This window comes from Mastigoproctus giganteus, chromosome 7 (genome assembly GCF_048544385.1).
Source record: "Mastigoproctus giganteus isolate SK-2022 chromosome 7, ASM4854438v1, whole genome shotgun sequence".
Lineage (NCBI taxonomy): Eukaryota > Metazoa > Arthropoda > Arachnida > Uropygi > Thelyphonidae > Mastigoproctus > Mastigoproctus giganteus.
In genome coordinates this window covers 130,128,812-130,153,538 of record NC_143581.1, presented here as the reverse complement: position 1 = coordinate 130,153,538, position 24,727 = coordinate 130,128,812, and the positions used below count along the sequence as shown (strand labels likewise).

Below are 24,727 nucleotides of genomic sequence, written 5' to 3'. Positions count from 1 at the left end.
GGGACTTGGGGGTGATTGTGCAGGCAGATATGAAGTTCTCTGAGCAGTGCAGACGGGCTGCAAGAGTAGCTCATGGAGTATTGTCAATGATATACAGGAATTTTTCCAGCAGGGATAAGGAGGTGATTATTCCATTGTATAAGGCAATGGTCAGGCCACACCTAGAGTACTGTATACAGATCTGGAGGCCTCATTTCAAGAAGGATGTAGAGCTGCTGGAACGAGTACAGAGAAGGGCAACAAGATTAGTGAATGGAACAAAGGGGTGCTCTTACGAAGAAAGGCTTAAGTTTGGCAAATTACAGTGTCTGGAGACTAGGCACCAGCGAGGTGATCTGATAGAGGTGTATAAAGCCTTGAATGGTTTAAGCATGCTCAATGCTGATGGGATTCTTCCTCTAGCTCAGAAAAATCACCTGAGAGGGCATAAATTCAAATTGAGGAAAGACAGATGTAGGATAGACGTGCGGAAATTTGCCTTTAGCCAGCGGGTGGTTGGTTGGTTGGTGGAACAGACTGCCATCCCTTGTGGTGGAGGTTGATAGCCTAAATAAGTTTAAGGCTCAGCTGGACAGGTATTTTGAACGAACAGAGGGGTGAAGTGGAAGTGGGTTTTTTTTTTTTTTTTTTTTTTTGACTGATGCTGCATAAGCTTGCTTTCTTGCATCAAATGCCTCTACTAATGCTAATGCTAATGAATGAAATAAAAATGATTCAGACTTTGAGCTGTCTGTGTGGCAAGAGTCAGCATGTTCAGCTCGGTGTGCTAAATAGAGCTGCAGGGAGAGAGATGGAATATCAGACTTTACCCAGTTCTTAAGGGAAAAGTTGCATGCCGGAAAGTGAGCATGCTAGGGTGGAAGGGACTGCTTTGTTAATTAGGGAACCTTGAATTCTTGAAAATGGATGCTTATGCAGGATGGTCTGGCAGGGATTTCAGTTTTAAAGTGTATTTTAGAGATAATTGCTTATGTCGAAATGATAACGGTGGTTCATTTGCTTCCATGTATAGGCTCTGGATAGATGTTCGAAATGCTCCAATAGCAATATGGATGGCCTGATGACACAAGTGAGCATGCTAGGGTGGAAGGGACTGCTTTGGTAATTGGGGAACCTTGAATTCTTGAAAATGGATGCTTATGCAGGATGGTCTGGCAGGGATTTCAGTTTTAAAGTGTATTTTATAGATAACTGCTTATGTCGAAGTGATAACGGTGGTTCATTTGTTTCCATGTATAGGCTCTGGATAGATGTTCGAAATGCTCCAGTAGCAATATGGATGGCCTGATGACACAAAGGGTCCAGCCACTGACATACACTGTTTTTGGTTGATGTTTTATATTGCACAAGTGCATAGTAAGGTGCATCGGTCCACACTCCAACATGAAGAGGAGAGAGAACAGAGAATATTTAAGCCTCTTGTGCACTTTATATGGAGTTAATGGCTCTGTTCAAGAAATGCCAACTTTTTATCAAATACAAGTCCCAAGAATTTTATGTCTAGCACTACTGGAATAGCATTTTGTCCAAGCCTCAATTCAGGTTCACCAAGAAGGTTATGCTTATGACAAAAATGTACACAGTCTTCTAGGGCAAGAACCTTAATCCATTAGCCAATGCCCAGGAGTTAAGCCAATCAATGGCTTATTGCAGTTGCCTTTCAATAACCCTCATCTTGCATGACTGAGAAAATATGCCAAAGTTATCAACAAAATGGTGCTATTTACAGTTGGAGAAAGTTGTTCTGCAATGGAATTTACTTTGATTACGAAAAGCATAACACTTAAAACTGATTCCTGTGGTACTCCTTCCTCTTAGTAAAAGGGATAAGGAGAGTGGATCCTACATGAACTTGGATAGAACAACTGGATAACAAGTTTTTTAATAAAAATGGGGTGACCTCTAAAAGGCTACATAGGTCTTTTAAAATGTCAAATCTTTAAGTAATGTCATACACTTTTTCTGCATCAAAGAACACAGACGGCAGATGTTATCATTTTAGGAAAGAATTCTAGATGGATGTTTCCAGTCTAATTAAATGGTCCAGAGTGGACTAGTTTTCTCGGAACTACACTGCATACTAGAAAGAAGGTCATTTGATTCTAAATACCATATAAAACAAGCACTGAAATTTCCCACAACTATCGACTTATTGTTCTAGTCAGAACAATAAGTTGATAGTTGGTGGGAATTTTAGGATCCTTTACTGGCTTAGCAAAAGCAAGAATGGTTGCCTTGCGCTAGGCATCCGGAAACTGCTCCTCGATAAAGATTCTGTTATACAGAAAGAGCAGGTGATCAGAAGAAATCTGTTATACAGAAAGAGCAGTAATTTTGAGAAAGGCGCATAATTATTTCATAATGAATGCCATCTGGCCCAACAGCACTTGCCTTAGTATGGGTTAGAGCTCTTTTTACCTCCTCAATAGTGAATGATTCGCTCTAAGGATAAAGACCCTTTGATGTGAAATTAAATACCTGTTTTTTCCTTTTAATGTTTCAGGACCAGGAACTCTGAGGAATAAGATGATATTGTAAAGATGTTAGAAAATGCTTCCTCAAGAGCATCAGTGACTGCAGTTGGTTCTGAAACACTGCATCCATTATACTCTAGGACAGGGATCAGCAACCATATGCCCGTGGGCACCAAGGTGCCTGCCGAAGAGTTTTCATGTGCCCGCATGAAAAATCAGGGCGATCGCCCAGTAGATCCCCGGACTGCATTGGATTGTCGGGTCACTGCTAACCTGGGATACACTAGGACAGGATGTTATATTTATGTCTTGCAGCAATGGCCTTCCAAGTGTAATAAGCAAAAAGGTTGCAAAATGTTTTCTTTGGGGCTTTTCCAATTGTTTTAGTCTTTTTCAGTTTTCTTTATTCCGATTTCCTTGGGTTTTCTAACCTAACATTTCCATTCCCGAAGTTAGGAAGTCCAGAGAGAACCTGTAAATTTAGTGATTTCGTGACTTAAATATCTCAGTTTGGCAATTTAAATCTTCATATGCATCACTGAAAAAAGCAGTGTAGGGTATTGAATTTAAGAGTTACCATTAGTACAGTACGGTCAGAGGAAAGTGACCCAAACTTAATAGGATATGGACCAGAAGAAACCCACTGTTAATGAAAAATATTATGGTTGAGTCCTTGCTTTGTCTTCATCAAAAGGGTGAAGCAAAATGACTTTTAGTGTCCAGATGTAGAAGTTTTATAGAATAACAATGGTGTTTCAAAGAAGCATTTTTCTAAGAATTTTTCAAAACAGCCTGAAAAGGAAGGTATCCTTTTTGGGCAATTCCACTAAGATTTTCGTTGACACAAGACCACTGGTGAGAGTGCTTATAGTTTCTCGGTCCTTTTTTGGATACAAGTGTATATGTGGGTAGTAGAAGAGATTTATTTTGTTTAATTGGGCGCTTTTGTGAAAATTTAACAAATTTATATGTTAAAATAAAATCAAAAGTATATAATTCCTCAGTATAATTTTATATTATATGTTTATTTTTAGGTGGACCCCAAAAAGAGTAACTTAATATGAGTGGAAAAAGACAAATGGGAAAATCATATGATTTCAACAGTGAATGGAAAGAACAATTCTGCTTTATCACGTGTAATAGAAAGTGTGTTTGTTTACTGTGTGATAATTCTGTGGTAGTAGATAAGAAGAATAACATTGAAAGGTATTTTAAAACAAATCATATAACCTTTGACACAAGTTATCCACATTAGCATTAGTTGAGGCATATGATGCAAGAAAGCAAGCTTATATAGTATCAGCCAAAAAAAAAAAAAAATTCCCATTTCACCCATCCAGTCACTCCAAATGTTTGTCTAGTTCAGCCTTAAATTTATTTAAGCTATCGACTTCCACAACAACAGATGGAAGTCTGTTCCAGCAATCAACTACTCACTGGCTAAAGGCAAACTTCCGCATATCTATTCTACAACTGTCTTTCCTCAATTTGAATCTATGTCCCCTCAGGTTCTTAATCTAAGCAAGTGGAGGTATCCCATCAGCATTAAACCTTCTCAAACCATTCAAGGCCTTAAATACACCTATCAGATCACCTCGCAGGTGCCTAGTCTCTAGATGCTGCAACTAGCAGAACTTAAGCCTCTCTTGGTAAGGGCACCCCTTGTTCCTCTCACAAATCTTGTTGCCCTTTTCTGTACTCGTTCTAGCAACTTTACATCCTCCCTAAAATGAGGCCTCAAGACCTGTATGCAGTACTGAAGGTGTGGCCTGCCCATTGCCTTATACATGGGGATAATTACCTCCTTGTCTCTGCTAGCAAAATTCCTATATATTATTGACAAAACTCCATGACCTGCACTGCTCAGAGAACTTAATATCTGATTGCCCAATTGCTCCCAATTCTTTTTCATTCACCACCTCTCTGAGTGTATTACCACACAGTTGGTACATTTCTCTTGGGTTACTGCTACTCATATGCAGTACTTTGCATTTGTCAATATTAAACTTTAGTTGCCACTTCTCAGCCTGTCTGCCTAACTTTTCTAGATCATGTTTCAGTAGTATACTGTCTTTACTGTCATTAACAACCCTGCCAACCTTTGTATTATCTTCAAACTTCGACAATAAGCCTGATATACCTTCATCGATATCATTGATAAATATACACAAAACAACAATGGGCCCAGCCCATTGTTGAATTGTGTATTTATCAATGCCAAAAAACCCTGGGGGGTGCTCCACTAATAACATTAGTTCACGTAGAGCAGTGTCCATTTATTACCACTCTCTGCCATCTCCCACTCAACCATCCCTTTATCCACTGCAGCAACTTGCTCTTAATGCCATACTGCTCCAATTTGTAAAGCAGTCTTCCATATGCAACAGTATCAAAAACTTTCCTGAAATCCAAGTATATGATATCAAAATTATTTTTTGAGCATCCAGTTCCTTTGTAACCATATCGTACTACCCAATCAAATTGGTCAGACAAGACTTCCCTTAACAAACCCAAGCTGTGTCTGCCCTATTACTGCAGTCTTATGCAGGTTATCCTGCATTACTTCTTTAACCAGTGACTCCATTATTTTCCCCCAGAACAGAAGTTAAAACTAACAAGTCTATAATTATTTGTGTCAACCTTTGAATCCCCCCTTTGTGAATTGGGGATACACTTGCACATCACAAGTCCATGGGGGCCTCGCCTGAATCTAAGCCATAATTATGAGAGCTTCTCATAATTATAACTAAGGGTTTGCTAACTTCCATCACTGCCTCTTTCAATATAACTGGATAGATTCCATCTGCCCCAGGTGCCTTTTTTTATGTTTAACTTCAACATTTCTCCTCCACTTTGCTCTCCATTATTACAAAATCATTTAGCTCCCTGTTGGAGTCTATTAAACTTTTGTCCTCCCCTTCCTTACAGAATTCCTCATGTGTGTATGAATGTAGATGCAAAACACTCTTTCAGTTTGTCAGCTATCTGAGCAAGATCATGAACAGTTGAACCACCAACAGCAAGAACAATATTTTCTGTGATATATATCAATGAATCATTGATAGGCTCCTGACTGTAATGATGTGAAACTCTGCCAGATGTGGAAAGGCATTCCAGTCAGCCTAATCCATCTTCCACTAAAGAGAAAACATGGTCTCCCACTAATCAGAGTGGTTACCACAGGGAAGTTATTGCATCCATATGAATTGCTCTCCAGCTCCCAAGTAGATGAAGCAAAGAGAGAAGTGAAATAAAAATACAAATATTTTATTTATTTTTACTGTTTTTTGCTTGCCAAGTCATTTTTTTTCCTAAATAAGATTAAATGCTTTTTGAGAAATACTATTTACTTTGAGCTTTTCTTATAGAATTTAGAATTGCAAGCTTCTTTTTCAAAATGCATTTGAAGAAACATGTTAAATTCAATCCATTTTTTAATTGTTCTACAGAATTCACAGCATTAGAATACTTTTGGATGTTCAATTCAGATATCTTTGTTTGCAAGTAAAGCTTTCTGCATTATCTTCATTTTCTTCACCAACCACTACTTTCTTTTTCAGCGTGAGGAGGATATGGTTCCAAGATGAATGAAAAATGAATTAATTAGTTTAATAGAGGATAGATAAAAAGATGGCATGGAAAAGTTACAGCCATAAAAAGAAAGTACCAAAGTCTACAGCAGCCACACACCGATCTGTAACAGTACCACAGAAAAGGATAGGGTGGCAAAGGGAGATGAAAAATCTGCTGGTTAAGAGAGTAAAGAATGGAGACAAGGAGTTTTTCACACGTGAGTAAAAAGACGTGAAGAATGAATTAGATTGAACCTTTGTGTAATTTTGGAGTGGTTAAATGGTTCAGTCTGATTGTGGGAAAGTCTTAGATAACCAGGCTGATTTTGAGGATGAATTGAAAAGGTACCTTGCATCAATATTTGCAGACAAAAGATCCAACATGGTAAGGAGAAACACAAGTGGTTGAATTTTGAGGAAGGTGGAAAGAGAGTGCAGTGAACCATCAAGGTTAATTATGAGAGCACCACTAAACTCAGGAAATATTCTCTTGGACTGGAGAAGTGCCAATGTATCACCAATACATAAGGTGGTTCTAAGAGTGAAAGTGGAACTCTAGCTAATGTCTGACTTCAGTGGTATAGAAAATCACGGGTGCAATACAAGGAAAATGATAAAAGTGCAGTCACCTACGTAGCAATGGAATTCTGAACAATAGATGGCATGGTTTTTTGTCAAAATAGCTAACCAGGTTGTTAAACAACCTTGTTAGCTATTTTTGACAGAAACACTTATGAGCTGGATGTGGGAAATAATTTTGACATTGTTTACTCAGATTTGAGCAAGGCATTTAACACAGCCCCACATGAGTGGTTAAGTACACATGACTGTATAAGATGAAACATTTGCAATCAAGGAAAATCTTTAGATGGATCAGATTATGGCTGCAGAGCAGGAGTCAAAGGGGTTGTGATTAATGGTTATTATTATCCATATGGTGCAAGGAAGCCTGAGGCTTATACTGCACCAGTCACAAAAAAAAATTCTGAATTACCCAGAGAGAGAGAGAGAGAGAGAGAGAGAGAGAGAGAGAGAGAGAGAGAGAGAGAGAGAGAGAGAGAGAGAGAGAGAGAGAGAGAAGTAGGAGGGAATCACCAAGAGAGAGAAGAATGATGATATCCAGCTGAGGATCCTGGGTGTGCCAAGCCCATACTCACAGATGTGGGCCCCTGAGGTTTGTTTTATGGTGATTAATGATTAATGGTTATGCTTCAGGTTGGGCTAACATAAGAAGTGGGGGTTCAGAAGTATCAGTATTGGAGACCACTCTTGTTTTTGATTTTCTTCAATTATGATTAATTGAACATTTGCTTGAAGAGAAATAAGGCCATTCACTGCATAAGGCAATTGTAAAATGCATTTGAAATACTGTGTTCAAGCAGGGAAACTATGGGAAAAGACACAGAGATTCTTGAAAGGGTCCAAAGGCAGGAAACGCATCTACTGAGACTGGCAAAAGGCTATTCGTACAAGGGAAGACTCAGAATTTTAGGCAGTGAATTGTTAACTGTTGGAATAAGTTGCTTCCATAGGTAGTTGAGGAAATTCAAAGGTCAGCTGGATAGAAACCCATGCTCTTCAGTGGCAAAATTATAAATTCAGTCCTCTTCTCCCCACTAGACTGCCAAACAGCCAAATGTGATCTTTAACAACCATAGCAAACCCCACTAAGCAATGGCAGACCTGACAGTACAGTAGTTTTGCCACTAGGCTTAATTTTTTATTTCTGGCAAATGTTGGAGTCATAGTCCTTCATTAAGTTGGCAACAATTTTGACTGTTGAAACAGTTTCCTTGTTTCGACCATTAATGAAATGGTCGAAATAAATCTCATTCATAAAATAGTTTGTGAGGCTTTGTTTTTTGTGCATTTTATAGCTAAACATATCCAAAAAATTGCATCTAACACATTGATTTATTTTGATAAATCACTCAATGAACCTGTCAAATCTGTTTTTACTATGTATAGTAAAAATAAGTTGCCTATAGTGAACCTTGAAGTTGTGGATGATACCCTGATCTGATGGTTGATATACCGAAGTTGTATTTGGAGTAGAAAAGCAAGTAAGATGACTCTCCTTATTTTGTTTTTCTTGTCATTCAAGGATTTTAATTTGCTTACCAGATAACGAACTCTTAAATATACCCTTTTGTAACAACAAGATTTACCTATCAAGAAGGTGTTTCAAATTCTCTTAACATATTTATGTACAGAATGACAATGCCTTTCCCTTGAGATTGTTCTAATACAGTAAGCTCTTGTTATAACACTGCTTTATGCTGTTTCACTATAATGCTGTTCTTATATTATAACACGTCTCTCTCTAACGCTGTCATAACTCACTATAATGCCATTTTACCAGTGTACAGATTGAATTTTTGAATTGAATTCTTTTACAGATTAAATTTTTGGCATGTTTAACAAAAACATTTACTCTGATGTAGCCAACAGAATGAGAATGAATAGCAAAACAGATTAAAACATTTCTCATGCCGACTTCAGAAATTTTCCCACATTCAGTGAAATTCTCTCCCATGCTAATTTAATTGCAGTACAGTGACTTGTTATATAGTTCCTAGATCAACATTAGAAAAAAATTATCAAGTTAAGGAATATGTAGCATTGCATGTAATATTTGCATTATATGCATTTATCCGAAGTCTAGTCATCACACGGTACAGTGTTAGACTTATCAGTAATGGAGAGTTTACTCAAGCATTGTATCATAACTATTGCAATGCAGTTACATCAATTTTGATACAATGCAAATCATAATTAACATATCACTATTTTCAATTCAGTAAAAAATCTAAAAATTGATTTTTTATAATTAAAATAAAAAGGGGCAACACACAGGCACCAAGCAAGTCTCTTTATTAAAATTGTGGATATGAGTGACAAAAGGACAGTGGAGTTTGTCACTGTATATATCTTTTCTTTCTTTCTTTTTTTAACTTTTTTTTTAAGATCCATATATATAATAAGCAGAAAATATGTGCATGTTTAATAAATAGTTATGCAAACTTAAAAATGGCATAGACTGAAAGTTTCATTTTTACATGTTTATAGCTTTTTTTTTTTCCAAACAGAATTAATAAAAGTTGTTTTACTGAAAGTATCAAAATGATACATTTTTAAATATTCAAATTTTTCATTAGAAAATCAATTATAAAAACACTGTAATCCATTAGTAAAAAGTCAAACATTGGTAACTCCCTGCAGAATTCGAAAAACTAATTCCAGAAATAAAAAATAAAGTCGAGCACCTATCAGGTACAGCATGAGCATTTTTGTTGCAACTCAGGGAGTGAGTTCTGCCAGGTTAATAACCATGTTAAACTAAATTCATGTTAATCAAGAAATAGGTGTATTTCAGCATATCCCAAAACAGTAGGAAAATAAATGGGCATTTTCATAAGAGCCATATGAATTTTCCAAGTGTCAAAGTGATATTATTATTCTAACACTAGTAATTTTATATTACATAATCTGATAATGTTTTCATTTCCATACCTGAGCGATTTGCTGCTGCTGTTTTTAATAATTCATCAACTCTTTCTCTGCAATACTCCATGACTCTATCACTAAAATCTGGATCTTCAGGATCAAGACCAGTTCTGCTTAAATCAATGTCTTCAATGTAAAATTGTCTAACTGTCTCGAGGGGAATTTTAACCATGCTGAAATTCTTCTGATGAATTTTTAAAAGTCCAACATGCTTTTGGACAGATTCCCCATGGCAAAGTGAAGTGGCAACAGAACTACCAGGTTGGGAAACATAAAAATTTTGCTGCACAACAAATTCAGGTTTAATACAGCATTCATGTTCATGTCCCCACACTACCAGATCTAGAAAATCACTCAAAAACTGTTCAGGTATATAATTAGATGGGCCATGTTTGGTACGATTTTGGTGCAAAACAAACAGATTAAACCACTCATTAGCATTTTCTTTGGGGCGAAGCATTGAAACTTTTCCACTCTTGAAAAGTCTATTCAAACGTTCATCTCGTATAGACCCAAGTCCATAAAGAGCAAGTTTAGTTTTCCCTTTCTGCATCAACAAGGGTGACATTTTCACATGATTCAAGTTCATGTACTTTCCAAAATAATTCACTAGTCCACAGACACTCAACAAATCCAAGGCTGAAAAATTTCCTGAACCTGCAGGATCATCATGATTGCCATGAATAGAAAATACAGGAATGGATATATTCAAATTAGGGTCCTCGTAATTCACGATAGGAAAACTACTGTACTCAAAGTTTTCTGACTGATCACTCAGGAACTCTATCTGCACTGGCTTATCTCCCATACAGTAGTTTCTCAATAACCTCATACACTCATGAAGTGCTTTCCTTGAAGGCTTATTTTCATGAAACAAATCACCACCAAACAGAATGAAGTCAACATTTTGTTCTTTTGCAATGATAAGAATTTCTTCAAAAGTTATTATTGAATCTTCCCCTAAAAATAAAAATACATTCATTAATAGAAAATATTTACTGCATATATGAAACAAGGTGAATTTTAAATTTAACTGTTTCTTCTATGCATTTTGCAAGCTTTTATGTTTTTGTTGCAAAAACAAAAGCTTGCAAAATACAGAGAAGAAACAGTTAAATTTATATGTATTATATAAGTGCATACCAATACTGTTATATATAAGAGTCTACAGCAGTCATGTAATAAGTTTTTTTTTTGCAGTTTTCTATGGATACCAAACAAACCAGTCAAGATCCTTTTACTGTCCAATGTCAAACTCACAGAATCAACTTTTCTTCTTCTTCCTCATTTTTTCATTCAACTTCTGTTCTCTGGAACAACCTTCCTTCATATGTATTTCTTGAAAATGGCAATATACAGAAATTCAAGTCTAATGTTAACAATTATCTTCTCAACTTCAACCAATGCATGATACTAAATACTATAGGTTCTAATACCTCTCATGTTTAGGGTTTCCATTTAAAAAAAAAAAAAAAAGTGTAAGTTATCACCAGACTCATTCTGCTGTGTTTATGGATATAGGGCCAAAGCAGGTGAAACGTAACGTCATTGGTGTTTCGCCAGCATTATATGCACAGCAAACTTGGTGCCACCAAATTTTCAGTATATGCAAAGCTCTATTCTGGAAAGCCTATGAGTGATCAAAACAAGCTGTGGGCAACTCATTTCTGCTGTGGTAGCCACAGGTGAAAATCAGAGCGACAGTTTCATAGTAGTGTAAGTATGCCTTTGCTATACCTCAAATATCAATAACATAATTAATTACCTTGATTATTATACATTTCATAATTGTCTAATTTGAATAAAACTGTGCTCATTACTAGACAAAATCCACTATACTTTATGGTGGATTTTTTTCAGAACTGGATGGTGAATCCGATGAAAAGGACAACTGGGATTCCACTTCAGAAGCCTGTTCAAGTTAAGTGCCACAATTCTTGATTGGTGCCATCTAATGAAGAATTGGATGAATTAGTGAGGTTCTTGAGTCTAAATTCAATGCAGAGCTCCTGATAGATTTTTTTAAAAGAGTGGAATGTATTAGATACCAGCTAAAAAATATTCATATAGAGAAAAAGAATTTATTTATTGTTTTCATTTGATTGGTTTGTTTATAAAGAAATTGGCATTAGTCACAGTTCAGAAAAGTGGCAACTTTTCATACACAATTCAGGTAAAAGTTTAAAACCTGTGTTTCACAATAGGAATATCCCGTCCAAGCATGGGAGAATAATGTACGCACAGTGCTACGTAAATGACCAGGGGCGTGCGCAGAGCCATAATTGGTAAATTGGCCTGCGCACATTGGCTTCCTAAAAACGCAAGTTGCTAAAAGCAAATCACCGCGTTGGACTAACACATCCAAAAAAGGAAGGGTATTATCAACCTCTAGTTCAATCGTAAACTGAATGACGGGCGACAGGGTATTGAGATATTACAGCAGCCCAGATTATGATCCCTGATTCTGATTACGTAGCACTGCACGTACATTATTCTCCCGCGCTTTGACGCACTCTAGTTCGACTGGTGACAAGCAATTGGAGATTTCAAAAATTAGGGCGGAGCTTTCAAACTGCGGCTATCCACCTCATGTTCTAGATAGATGTGAGCTTCAGGCTCACGAATCTGTTACGAAATCTAACCTGCCTCGTGCCAATCAATTTATCTCTACCGCCTACACCACTCCGCATCAAGTGGGACTGGTCAAACAATTTGTTAAAGCAAAAAAAAAGCAAATTTGTCAAATCCTCAAAGTGGCACCTTCAAGAATATACAATGTTTCCAAAATTATCTGATGCAAAAGTGAAAGCTCACACACACACACGTCCACAAGTTAGAAAGATGTTGGCTTCACAAGCACTGGAGACAAAACGACTGATACCCAACATGTCTGACAGTCATATCACTTTGTAGTGAGCATTTTGGGTAACTTTAACAGTGAAAATCACAAAGAGTTAATTGACAAAATGACTGAAATTTACGGAAAAATATGAGGCAAAACATCAAGCTCCATTACTTGTACTCTCGCCTGGATTGTTTCAGACCGAACCTGAGTGATTTTAGTGAAGTACGTGAGGAGTAATCTTTTTAGTGTGTAATTTTTTCCACCAGGACATAGAGTCAATGGAAACAGGGTACTAGGGAAGGTGAGGTGAAGCTACAATGGACAACCATATCTGGTTCTTGATTTATGATAATCACAATGGCCACAAAAGATAAAGATGTTCACATATACAATTTTAAGGAATTTTTTTTGATTAACCTGAGGATGATTTTTTCTTTTTAATGTGCAATTTTTTTAGCTTGTTTACTTGTGGCAAAGATTAATACTCTATTCTATACAGAAGTTAAACACAATAAATCTGATAGAGTACTATTAGATATTTACTTTTCTTTCATTTTTCTCAGCAAATCAGTGCTATGCAAAAATGAATTTGGTAAATTCATAAAGAAACACCAAGAAATGCAGATAAACAGAACCTTTTTGAAAATTTTTACTAGATGTAAATGAAAGAAATCACAATTTTAGTAGGAAAGAAAATGTCACAAGAGATGGTCACACCAAGATTCAGCAGATAACATAGAGAAATTCTGTTACTGTCTTGGTCCTCATGTTGGGCAATACATAATAAGTTAATGTATCACTCATGTCCAAAAATGCCTTTATAATTATGAAGATATGATGGACATAAAATCAAAGAACTGTTCTTCTGTGTTTGGATTATGTTAACCTAATCAATATTTCATATCCTAATTTTCAAATAATGAATTTGTACATAGGAATTTGTGTATTCTTTTACTGAAAGATTTTCTTCACAGAAGAGAAGATTCAACTATTAACCATTTTGTTAAGGAAAGTTAGAGGAATAGCACTAAATCTGCAACTTATTTTCATAGAATAGAACAAGCCTAGAATATAAAGGCCTGAATATATCTGCTCAAAATAGTAATAATTTACGCTGAGAAACTGCTAATCCAAATTTTCTCCTGGTCACAGGGAATTTTATTTTTCTAAGATTGATCTCCTACTGAGTCTCTAAAAACAGATCAATCTGAAGGAAAAAAAAGAGGTGTAAATAAAAATGTTACTCCTGAGTTGGCAAAAAAAAAAAAAAAAAAATCAGAAAGAATAAAGAGCCACATCAATATATCATGTGATAGATTAAATATTATTGGTATGTCGCAATTAAATTGAAACACAAACAGTTGGGCAACATTTTGGGAGTACGCCATCTCTTATAGCAGGGATTGGCAACCTACAGCTCTTTGAGCATGTAACTGCACCTTAACTTTTAGCACACATGAAGCAAAGTTTGAAATAGTGAGAGAGAGAGAGAAGACCCTCTCTCTCTTTTGCATCCTTGCCAATAATATGTTGTAGTGTCATCGGTTCTCATATACCAAAGAAAACAGGATGGATGTTCTGCCAAATTGATAGTACAGACATTCAATCAGGATATGTTTCACTGTCAAAAGTGCTGAACAGTGTGGACACTGAGGAGAATCCTCTCCTGTCAGTAGACGGAGGTGAGTCAGATATGCGTGTCTTATTCATGCCAGCACAAGTACCACTTCTTCTCTTCACACTGTTTTGACACTAGAGCAAACTGTTTTAATTGATAGGGTTTATTATTGGTTTGGATGTTGCACAGCGCTTTCCACTGTATGCGACATGTTGTTTGTATGATGTGATTATAATCAGAGAATGGGACTGTGGGGGGGGGAGAGGTTAAATCAAAAGTTTTTGGATTTTTGGCAGTTTTGTCAGCTAGTTCATTCCCCTTTATCCCCGAATGTGCAGGGATTCAGCAAAAGGTCACTGATTGGTGACTTTCTTCAATTTTCAATAGGAGACTTCTGATTTGATTTAACACAGGGCAAATCTTGTAAGAAGAGTTTTGCACTGCAGTAATTGAACGAGTCCATGTATACTATGTATTTTACAGAAGGGTAGTGATTCAGGTTTTCTAAGGCCAATTTCATTATACAATCATTTGCCAATATATATTGGCAAATGATTGTAAAAGGAAATACTGTCGCTGCTCCAACAGCTGAATGTGATTTGGAGCCATCGGTATATATTGGCAAAAAATCAGCATATTTTTGAATATGGCTTGCATTGAGTGTATATATATATAATATATATATATATATATTCTGTGTGTGTGTATGTGTACACACACACACATGCTGGGTATGATCAAAAGGTTTGGAGACTGAACTGATATTTCGGAAATGAAACTTACTGGCTAATTGGATGAATCTCCTTCAAAGGATGTCATCTCTTCTGACACTGTATACACCAATTCCAACACATCTTCAACATCTGGAAGCATTCCTAATAGACTCCAATTAGAATTGCTAATAGTTCCTGCATTGCATTTCATTTAAAATCTGTGACCTTTCAAGTAAGATTTAAGCATGGGAAACAAAAATTAAAGGGAGTTAATTATTGTAATGGAGTACTTCAAAAGAAATCCTTGAATAGAAAGTGCTAGATGTGCACGGGCATTGTCATGATTCAAGCACCACTTCTCTAAAGCCTACATTTCTGGCTGTTTTCTCCAAACAGAACTTTTGCAGTATTCCTATAATGAACAATCTCTGCGAATCAGAAAATATAGGCATGACCTTCATTTTTGATTGTCTTTGCTCCTTTTGGAGCTTAAAAAAAGACTGGAGTCTTTCAGCAAGAAGACTGGGCCTTTATTTGCAGGTCATGGTCATATAAATATGATTCATCGTCAGTAATGAAGGAAAAAACAAAGTGTTGGGCACCAGCACATTGGCTCTGTGCCAATGTTCAATGTCAGTTGCATGATGCTGTTTGAAGAAAACAGCCAGAAATGTAGGCTACAGAGAAGTGGTGCTTAAATCACGACAATGCTCGTGCACATCCATGTGCTCGTGCACATGTGGATGCAAGGCACATACTTGGCTGAAAAACTTCACAATCCCAATTCTAATGTTAAAATTGATTGCCATTAGCATTAGCAGAGGCATATAATGCAAGAAAGCAAGCTTATACAGCATCAGCCAAAACATTAGTTCCAAATGTTTTGTCTAGTTCTGCCTTGAATTTATTTAAGCTGCCAACTTCTACGACAGATGGAAGTTTGTTGCAGCACTGAACCACTCACTGGCTAAAGGCAAACTTCCGCACATCTAATCCTGCCTCAACTCGATGGACAGTTAATGTAAATTACTCCCAAACAGGTCACAAAATAACTGAATCACTGGTTTTTGATGTTAATAGGCAGCCAACTAATCCTTGAGGCTGTCGCAGACATTCTCTCAGATATGCCAGACAAGCTGTGCTTGCTACCTGAGAGTCTAAAATGCTAATGGAACTGACACTCAAGTCAAGTGGACCCAATTTCGGTGAAGTCTGGATGGTCTGTGATAGCCAGACAAATCCTCTCTTGCACCTTCACAATGGTGGGAATGTTAGTATTCCTAGGTATAACCACCTTGCACAAGCACACTGTGGGTGACCACCCAGATGTGAACCAACATAAGCAGTGGTCAAGGTGTGGCACCCACACAACATGGAGGAGTGCTGCCCCTCTGTGTTACCAGACAGTACTGGGTGGTAGATGACTCTCATCAACTGGTGCAATACCACTTTGCTTACTGGAGGCTTGAAGTGATGGACCCCATGTTTAGTCTCCAGAGCTAAGTTCCGGTCAATCATCCCCCATCTCTTCCATCATGCAAATTGATTGACGTCTTTTGAGGTCATGATGAAAACCATGACGAGATTCAAACTTCCTTACATTTTGAGGGTATAGCTCTAAAACAGGTATAACACTTTGCGCAAGCACACTGTGGGTGACCACCAGTGACAGAATAAAGGCCATTAGCAGGCCAGGCACTAGTTAGTACACCGGACCGAACCTATTGGTAACTCTAGAAGGCTTCCTGATCAGCTAGTGTATAATCTTGCTACCTCTACTCTGCCAGATAGTGACTGGAGGGAGTCTGAGTAGGAGTCTGAGTAGAGTATATGCAGGGTGCATTGTAGAGGCCACGTTATGTCAAGGATCTGGGTATATTCTTACCATGTGTATGCCATATGCAAAAATTTCATTACTTCATACAGCATGACCCCCCCCCCACTTTTCTTACTATTGAGGTTTCGGGTTTTCTTACTATTGTCAAAATAACAGAGCAAACTTATCTGCGAAAAGATCTAAACCTCTCAAACACTTCCTAGTTTATTTCACAAATATATGTGGTCCCAGTTCTAATCTCAATGATGTCCATTTCACACTTGATCTTTTTCTCACAAACAACCCTTTTAAGTACACGGTCGAAGTGAGTGGTCCTTTAGGCACCTTACATCACAACTTGGTGACTCTTCCCCAATGACGTGCTTATCTCATGGCTATTCCCAACCTCATGTCGTTTGGCATTACAAGAATTCAAAATGGGACCTCCAAGATCTCTTTTCTTCCTTTCCTTAGTCGGATTACTGTTTCAAAACTTCTGATGTCAGCGTTTGCTCTGATAGTGTCAGTGAAATTATTCTTGTAGGAATGGAATCCTTTATTCCACACTCCACTTTAAAATCTTCTCCTTTAACTAAACCTTGATTTTCCAATAAATGTGCTAAGGCTGTTCAAGAGAAGGATGATGCATATCGTAATTGGCTTGCTTCCAATTCTTCAGTTTCATTTTCTGCCTACACCAAAGCTTGCAACAATTGTAAAGCAGTTATTAATCAGTCCAAACTAGATTTTGAACAGGCTACGAGTAAAAAACTTGCTTCTTGCCCTAATGGTAGCTGAGTATTCTGATCTATTGGCCACAACTTTTCCCCATCTCTGCTCCCATCTGTCAAAACCTGATGGTTTTATTGTTACTTCAGCCAAGGATAAAGCTGACCTGCTAGCATCCCATTTTCTCTCCAACTCGTGCATTAATGATCTTGGTAAAGCACCTCCCACCCTTCCCAACATGCTACATTCAATGCCCTTGTGGTCTTCTGTCAAAAGGATGTCAGAAGGATTTTGAGAAATCTTGATGTTAAGAAAGCTCCAGGTCCTGATGGTATTTCTCCACGTGTTCTCAAAACCTATGCTCCTGAACTTACTCCTGTTTTTTGCCACCTTTTTTCACTTTCTTATTCAAAAGGAGTTTTTTCTTCTGCTTGGAAATTTACTCATATCCAGCCAGTTCCTAAAAAGGGTGACAAATCCCTCTCATCCAATTATTGTTCCATTGCAATTACTTCTACTCTTTCTAAAGCAATGGAGCAATCAATTAACCACCAACTCTTAAACTACCTAGAAACCTTCCGTCTGATCAATGATCGCCAGTTTGGATTCCTTCAGTGTCGATCCACTGTTGATATTCTGGTTTGTTACACATTTATAGCCAAATTCAATGGAAAAGTTGGGTGAAACACAAGCAGTTGCTCTTGACATCTCAAAGGCCTTCAATCGTGTTTGGCATAAAGGTGTTCTAAACAAGCTTCCATCTTATGGTTTGCCAACTGTTTTTTGTAATTGGTTATCCAGTTTTCTCTCTGACTGCTTTAAAGGTGATGGTAGATGGCTCTCTATCTTCTAACTTCTTCACTAATGCTGGTTTCCCCCAAGTTTGTTCTTTCCCCCACTCTTTTCCTCTTGTATATTAATGACCTTTATCCATTGACCGGAAATCCTATCCATAGTTTTGCTGATGATAGCACATTGCATTCCACTTTCCAGTTTGAGTTCAATCCTTTTAAAACTCAGTCCTGTCTTATATCTCGCAAAAAGGATTCTTCTGCTCCTATTTTTATCTTTGGTGACACTCTAATTTCTAGGCAAGATGATATATCTCTTTTGAGGATTATCCTGACTTCTAATCTCTCTTTGCACAAGCACATTACAAATATTGCTTCCTCTGCATCTAAAAAACTTGGTTTTCTCTTTCGCTTTCGGCTTTACTTTTCTTCCATGTACAAATCGCAAATCTGCCCTACCATGGAATATTGTTCCCACATCTGGGGCAGTGCCCCTTAAAAGTCTCTCAGGCTCCTGGATTCCATTCAGAAGAGGGCAATTAGGTTAATTAATGACTCATCTCTAACAGAGTCTCTCCACTCTGTCTCACAGACATTCTGTTTCTGCTGCGTGCCTTTTCTACAGATATTTCCGTGGGCAGTGTTCTTCTGAATTGGCTTCTATAATTCCTGCTCTCTCTCTCTCTTTCAAAACAGTCTGAACACGTGCCGCCACCAGCCAACATCCATTTACTGTTCAACTTCAAACTCAGAGAACCAACTTTTCACCTTCCTCGTTTATTCCTTCAACTGTCAAAATCATCCCCCATCTCTTCCATCATGCAAATTGATTGACGTCTTTTGAGGTCATGATGAAAACCATGACGAGATTCAAACTTCCTTAAATTTTGAGGGTATAGCTCTAAAACAGGTATAACACTTTGCACATCCCGTTTTCTGGAACAACCTTTATTCATACGTATTTCCTGAAAATTAGTCTACAGAAGTTCAAGTCTAATGTCAACAAATATCTTCTTTCATCTTCCCACCCTTCAATCCATGCACTGTACTAAGTACTATAGGTTGTAATACCTCTCGTGTTTGGGGTTTTCATAAAAAAAAAAAAAATCCAGAATGCGGGTCATCTTCTGAAGACAAGCTGTCCTCTTCAAACTTTATGAATCACTTAGGTCTTTGAATGACACACAGCATCCTCCCCAGAAGCTGTTTTTAACATTGTAAGTTTCTGTGCAGTTTTTACTAATATGAGATAAAATTTAATGAAAATTTGCTGCTCAGAAAAATCATTTTAAAATGCAATGTGCACCAAATAAAACACCTTTTATTTAATGTGCCTTTTAAACACCTTTTATTTTAAAAATCATTTTTATTTAATGTGCACCAAACCAGAATAACAGCAGAAAATAAGAAATTCACACGTTATATCTAGATGAGTCTTCAAACAGGTTACAAATTGCTGCAACACCACCACAATATCAAGATACAGTCAGACTCAACACTTTTTGGATGTATGTGTGTGTGTGTGTGTGCATGCCTTACCTCTGATAGCATCTCTTTCAGCAAATCCTAAATGACAATCTGAAGCAACAAGAATCTTAAATGTATCTTCTTCTTTTCTAAGGAGATCAGGTGTTTGATAAGACATAACTAATGGTTCTAATAAAAAAGAAAACAGAAAAGGAAATAATAATGGGATTTACTTGCTTTGAGTATTTTAAAATTTTCAATTAAATATTAAATGCTTAAAAATCATAAATTACATTCTATGGAGAAATCACAATATAAACATTACCAAGCTTTTTTGTAACTCATATCAATTTGTTGGACTGGATGAATTCAGGTAAGCACTGAAGCCACAAATGCTATAAGACACCATTATAATAAATCTTTAAACTGTGTGTAATTTGGCCAAGTGCAAGTACATTAGAAGAAACTGACATTTCAGAAGGGAGACTCCTTCTGAATTGGCAAGCTTTATACAGAATCAGCATTAGCAAGCTTATACAGAATCAGCCCCCACACACACACACGCATGCATGCATGCACGCACACACACGCACGTCCATCCTCTTTAATAGTTTGTCTAGTTCTTCCTTGAATAAAAATTTATTCAAGGAAGAACTAGACAAATGGGAGAGATGGAAGTTTGCTCCATCAATCAACTATCCCCTGGCTGATGGTAAATTTCCACATATCTATCCTACAACCATCCTTCCTCAATATGAGTTTATGTAGTCATCAGCACTGAACTTGCTCATTCCATTCAAAGCCTTAAACACCTCAATCTGATCACCTTGCACAGGCTTAGTCAAAATATGCTGCTTTTTGCAGAACTAAAACCTTTTGTTCCTTTCACCAATCTTGCCCTTTCTCTCCAGCCATTCCAGCAGACCCACATTCTTCCTAAAATGAGGCCTCCAGACCTATATACAGTATTCAAGATGCACTAATTATTGCCTTATACAATGGGATAATCATCTCCTTATACCTGCTAGGCAAAAAATTCCTGTACATCATTGGTGTCCAACCTTTTCACATACGGGGGGGGGGGGGGAATATTCAAAGTTAGATTTTTTTTGCGGGCTGCACTGAGTGATTCGAGAAAAATTAGTGTTACATTTTCCATATCTTATTACATGTAAAAGAAAGTTTCTATTTTCATGTTACTGATTTTTTATTTTCAGGCTATATATAAAAAATGCAAACTTCCAACACTAAGTCAGTGATTTAATTCTTAGATTTTATTAAAATTATAAAAATGTGACTTACTTTTGTTTTAAAAATAAAATACTTTACTTTTGTTTTTTTAAAAAAATACCTTACTTTTGCTTTTAAATGCTCTCTTTAGAAAATTTACAACCTGAAAAGGATCACTTCTATTCAATATTAAGGTGAATAAATAAATATAATGCTACAACTAGAATTTAAAATATTCGAAAATTTTATTAAGTACAATGCACAATAACATTTACTGAACAAAATTTAACATTTAATAAGATGATTGAGGCTGGATAATTAGATAATTGTTCAAATTTTGGTTGAAAATTTGTGATGCCAACTCTCATTATGGAATAAAGATGTTCATCTGTTGTTTCTTTTTAAATATTTATTTCATTTCATGTGTGAAAAACATATGTTGATCCGAACAAATTAGCCATTTCATGACAGTTTGTTTCATTAGTGGAAAATCTTCAGATGGGAGAGTCTTGTAGAATTCAAGTAGTTTATTTTCACAGTTCATTTTTTATTTTTGTACTATGTTTTGGCTTGAAGGTCAATAATTTCAAGTTGCAAGCTGGGATTGTAGTTTTCAGCCATAAAGTAAATGGATTCTCAACAAGCTTTTTTCTTTTTCCTGGGATCTTAAATCAGCAAATCGAATTAGCATTAGTAGAGGCATACGATGCAAGAAAGCAAGCTTATGCAGCATTGGCCAAAAAAAAAAACAAAAAAACCCTCCCATTCGTTCCAAATGCCTGTCCAGCTCACAGCCTTAAATTTATTTAGGCTATCAACTTCCACAACAAAAGATGGAAGTCTGTTCAACCAATCAACTACCCGCTGGCTAAAGGCAAATTTCTGCACATCTATTCTACAACTGTCTTTCCTCAATTTGAATCTGTGCCCTCTCAGGTTCTTAATCTGAGCAAGAGGAAGAATCCCATCAGCATTCAGCTTGCTCAACCCATTCAAGGCCTTATACACCTCAATCAGATCACCTCGCAGGTGCCTACTCTCCACGTGCTGCAATTTGCAGAACTTAAGCCTTTCTTGGTAAGAGCACCCCTTTGTTCTCCTCACCAATCTTGTTGCCCTTCTTTGTACTCATTCTAGCAACTCTGTATCCTTCCTAAAATGAAGCCTCCAGACCTGTACACAGTACTCTAGGTGTGGCCTGACCAATGCCTTATACAACAGAATAATCACCTCCCTGTTCCTGCTAGCAAAATTTTTATATATCATTGACGAGACTCCATCACATGACCTGCCCTGGCAGCCCCTTTGCACTGCTCAGCATTTGACTACACAATTACCCCCAGGTCCTTTTCACTTTCCTGAGTGAAAAGGACCCGGGGGTAAATGTTTATCTTCGGTTATTGCTACCCATATGCAGTACTTTGCATTTGTCAATGTTAAACTTCAGTTGCCACTTTTCAGCCCATTTGCCCAACTTATCTAGATCCAGTTTGAGTAGCATACTGTCTTTACTGTCGTTAACAACCCTGTCAACCTTTGTATCATCTGCAAACTTGGACATTAAACCTGATATACCTTCATCAATATCATTGATAAATATACAAAACAACAATTGGCCCAACACTGAACTCTGGGGAACTCCACTAATAACATTTGTCCATGAAGGGCAGTGTCCATTGATTACCACTCTCTGTCATCTCTCACTCAATCATCCCTTTATCCATTGTAGCAACTTACCCTTAATGCCATACCTCTCCAATTTGTACAGCAGTATCAAAAGCTTTCCTAAAATCCAAGTATATGATATCAAAATTATTTTTGGCATTCAGTTCCTTTGTGACCACATCACAGTATCCAATCAAATTGGTCAGACAAGACCTCCCTTTAACAAACCAAGGTGTGTCTGAACTAAAACTGCAGTCTTGTATAGACAATCCTGCAATGCTTCTTTAACCAGTGATTCCATTATTTTCCCCGGAACAACTATTACACAGGTAACTATGGACCTGTTAAACTAACAGGTCCATAGTTACCTGTGTCACCTTTTGAACCCCCCTTTGTGAATTGGTGTTCATTTCAAACTCATCAAAAAGTAATTGTAATAATGAGAGGCAATGATTCTTTGGAAATGTGTTTCTCTTTTAGTTTGTTACAGTGAACAAAATTGTCTTGCTCAATTTGTGATTTAAATAATAACTTATTCTGAAATGATTTGATGTCACCATACAACTCAGAAACCAATTTTCCTTTCCCTTGTAGTTTTAAATTAAGAGCACTTAAATGACTAGAAATGTCTGTAAGAATTGCAAGAACAAAGAATTTTGATCAAAATCAAAAAATTGAAAGATGCAAGATTATGTGGTTAATTAACAGCATAACCCCTCCTTTTAAGAACTGGATAGATCCCATTCATCCCCAGTGCCTTTTTTTAAGTTTAGCTTCAGTAATTTCTCTTCCACTTCCCTCATAGTTATCACAAAATCATTTAGCTTCCTGTTAGGGTTTGATAAACTTCAGGCACCTCCTTCTCTAAAGAATTCCCCATGCATGAATGTGGATGCAAAATACCTATTCAGTTTGTAAGCAACCCGAGCAGGTAAATCAACAGTTGAGCCGTTCATATCTAGCAGATTGATATGATTCATTCCCCTTCCTTCTAGTACAGGTAGTTCTCAACTTTACGAGTTAATTCGTTCCTAGCACGTGCTCATAAAGCGAGAATTCATTTCCCAAAGACATATGGTTAAAAATAGGGGTATGTTCTCAACAATGAAATTAGTTAGCTAATTAGTTTATGTTTAAACGATTATTGATTTATCAAAAGAAATGAAAACGGAGCCTGTAAAATCAAACAAATTATAATAATAGAGAAATTATTTACGACTTACAATTGTTAAAGAATGTTTATTCTTCATCATCATTGACTAAATGCACACTCGTTGATCACGCATTATTGGCTCGGAACTAGTTGGTTTGTTACACAAGGAGTCGTCTTCTTCAGAAATGTTTCAAGAAGCGTTTGTTTCCCAGATAATCTTCTCTTATAAATTTCACAATTGCATGCATAAGCATTTTTTAACGGCACACACAAATTGCAACTAACACAATTCGTGTGGAGTTATAAGTTTACGAAGCTTAATGAAGAGAAGATTCAGAAAATTTATTTATGTTTTTTATATAATAGAAGATTTCAGCAAAGGGGAAACACATTTTCACCATAATATCGTAAAAAACCACACAATTCCAGCTATCGGTATTTTTGCAAATGCAAGAAAATCGAGTTTACTAAGCATTTATAATTGCTTGCAGTAATAGAAAAGCCCAATAAACCGGAAAGCTCAAAATTGTTTTTATTGTTTTATGGTCGTGACTTCCAGAAATATGCTTCAGAAAAATATCACAAAGGTGTAAAAAAAAAAAATACTCGACCATGATCATCCGTATAAGTCATGCAGACTGTGGCCTTAAGTGCCAGGCCCTGGCCCTTATTTTTAATGTCATATTTGTCCCAATAGTTTGCTAGGGAGCATCAGTATGGTGTACTAGAGCCTCCCTCGATCGAAATGGCCACAAACTAAAATTGATTCTTATAACGGAACATTTTAGAGAGATAAACAGCTTAGTTATACAGCAAAAATTTCAACTTCCGAGATCTTGAAACGAATTACCAAAAAACAATGTGTTATTGGGTTCACATTACGATATTTTAACGATACGATGGTGTCCCTATCGTAAAGTGGGGTACACTGTACTGTATAGCTATGCATGTGGTTTGGAATGCGGTATTTATGAATGTTTAACATTCATTTTTTACAATTAATGTTCATATTTTTGATTATGTTGATACCTCATACTCGGGGGAAAAAACTCGTAAACCCGGGATTCATAAAGCGAAAACAAGTAAAGCGAGAACTTCCTGTATTTTTAAGTAGAAGTGTTAGCTGTTTTTCCTTTGAAATCTTTTG

The 24,727-nt window shown here is 36.8% G+C and overlaps 1 protein-coding gene across 1 annotated transcript in view; it reads right to left on the bottom strand.

Annotated features, from left to right (window-relative positions):
• The window catches only part of mre11 (double strand break repair nuclease mre11), a 70,544-nt gene that overhangs the window by 35,672 nt on the left and 10,145 nt on the right, over positions 1-24,727 (bottom strand). The window contains exons 2-3 of the mRNA XM_090378430.1: positions 19,605-19,721; positions 9,560-10,513 (exon numbers count right to left, since the gene is read on the bottom strand). Of these exons, the coding sequence (XP_090234556.1) occupies positions 9,560-10,513; positions 19,605-19,710 (1,060 nt within the window). The 5' untranslated portion in view covers positions 19,711-19,721. The remainder of the gene's footprint in view (positions 1-9,559; positions 10,514-19,604; positions 19,722-24,727) is intronic.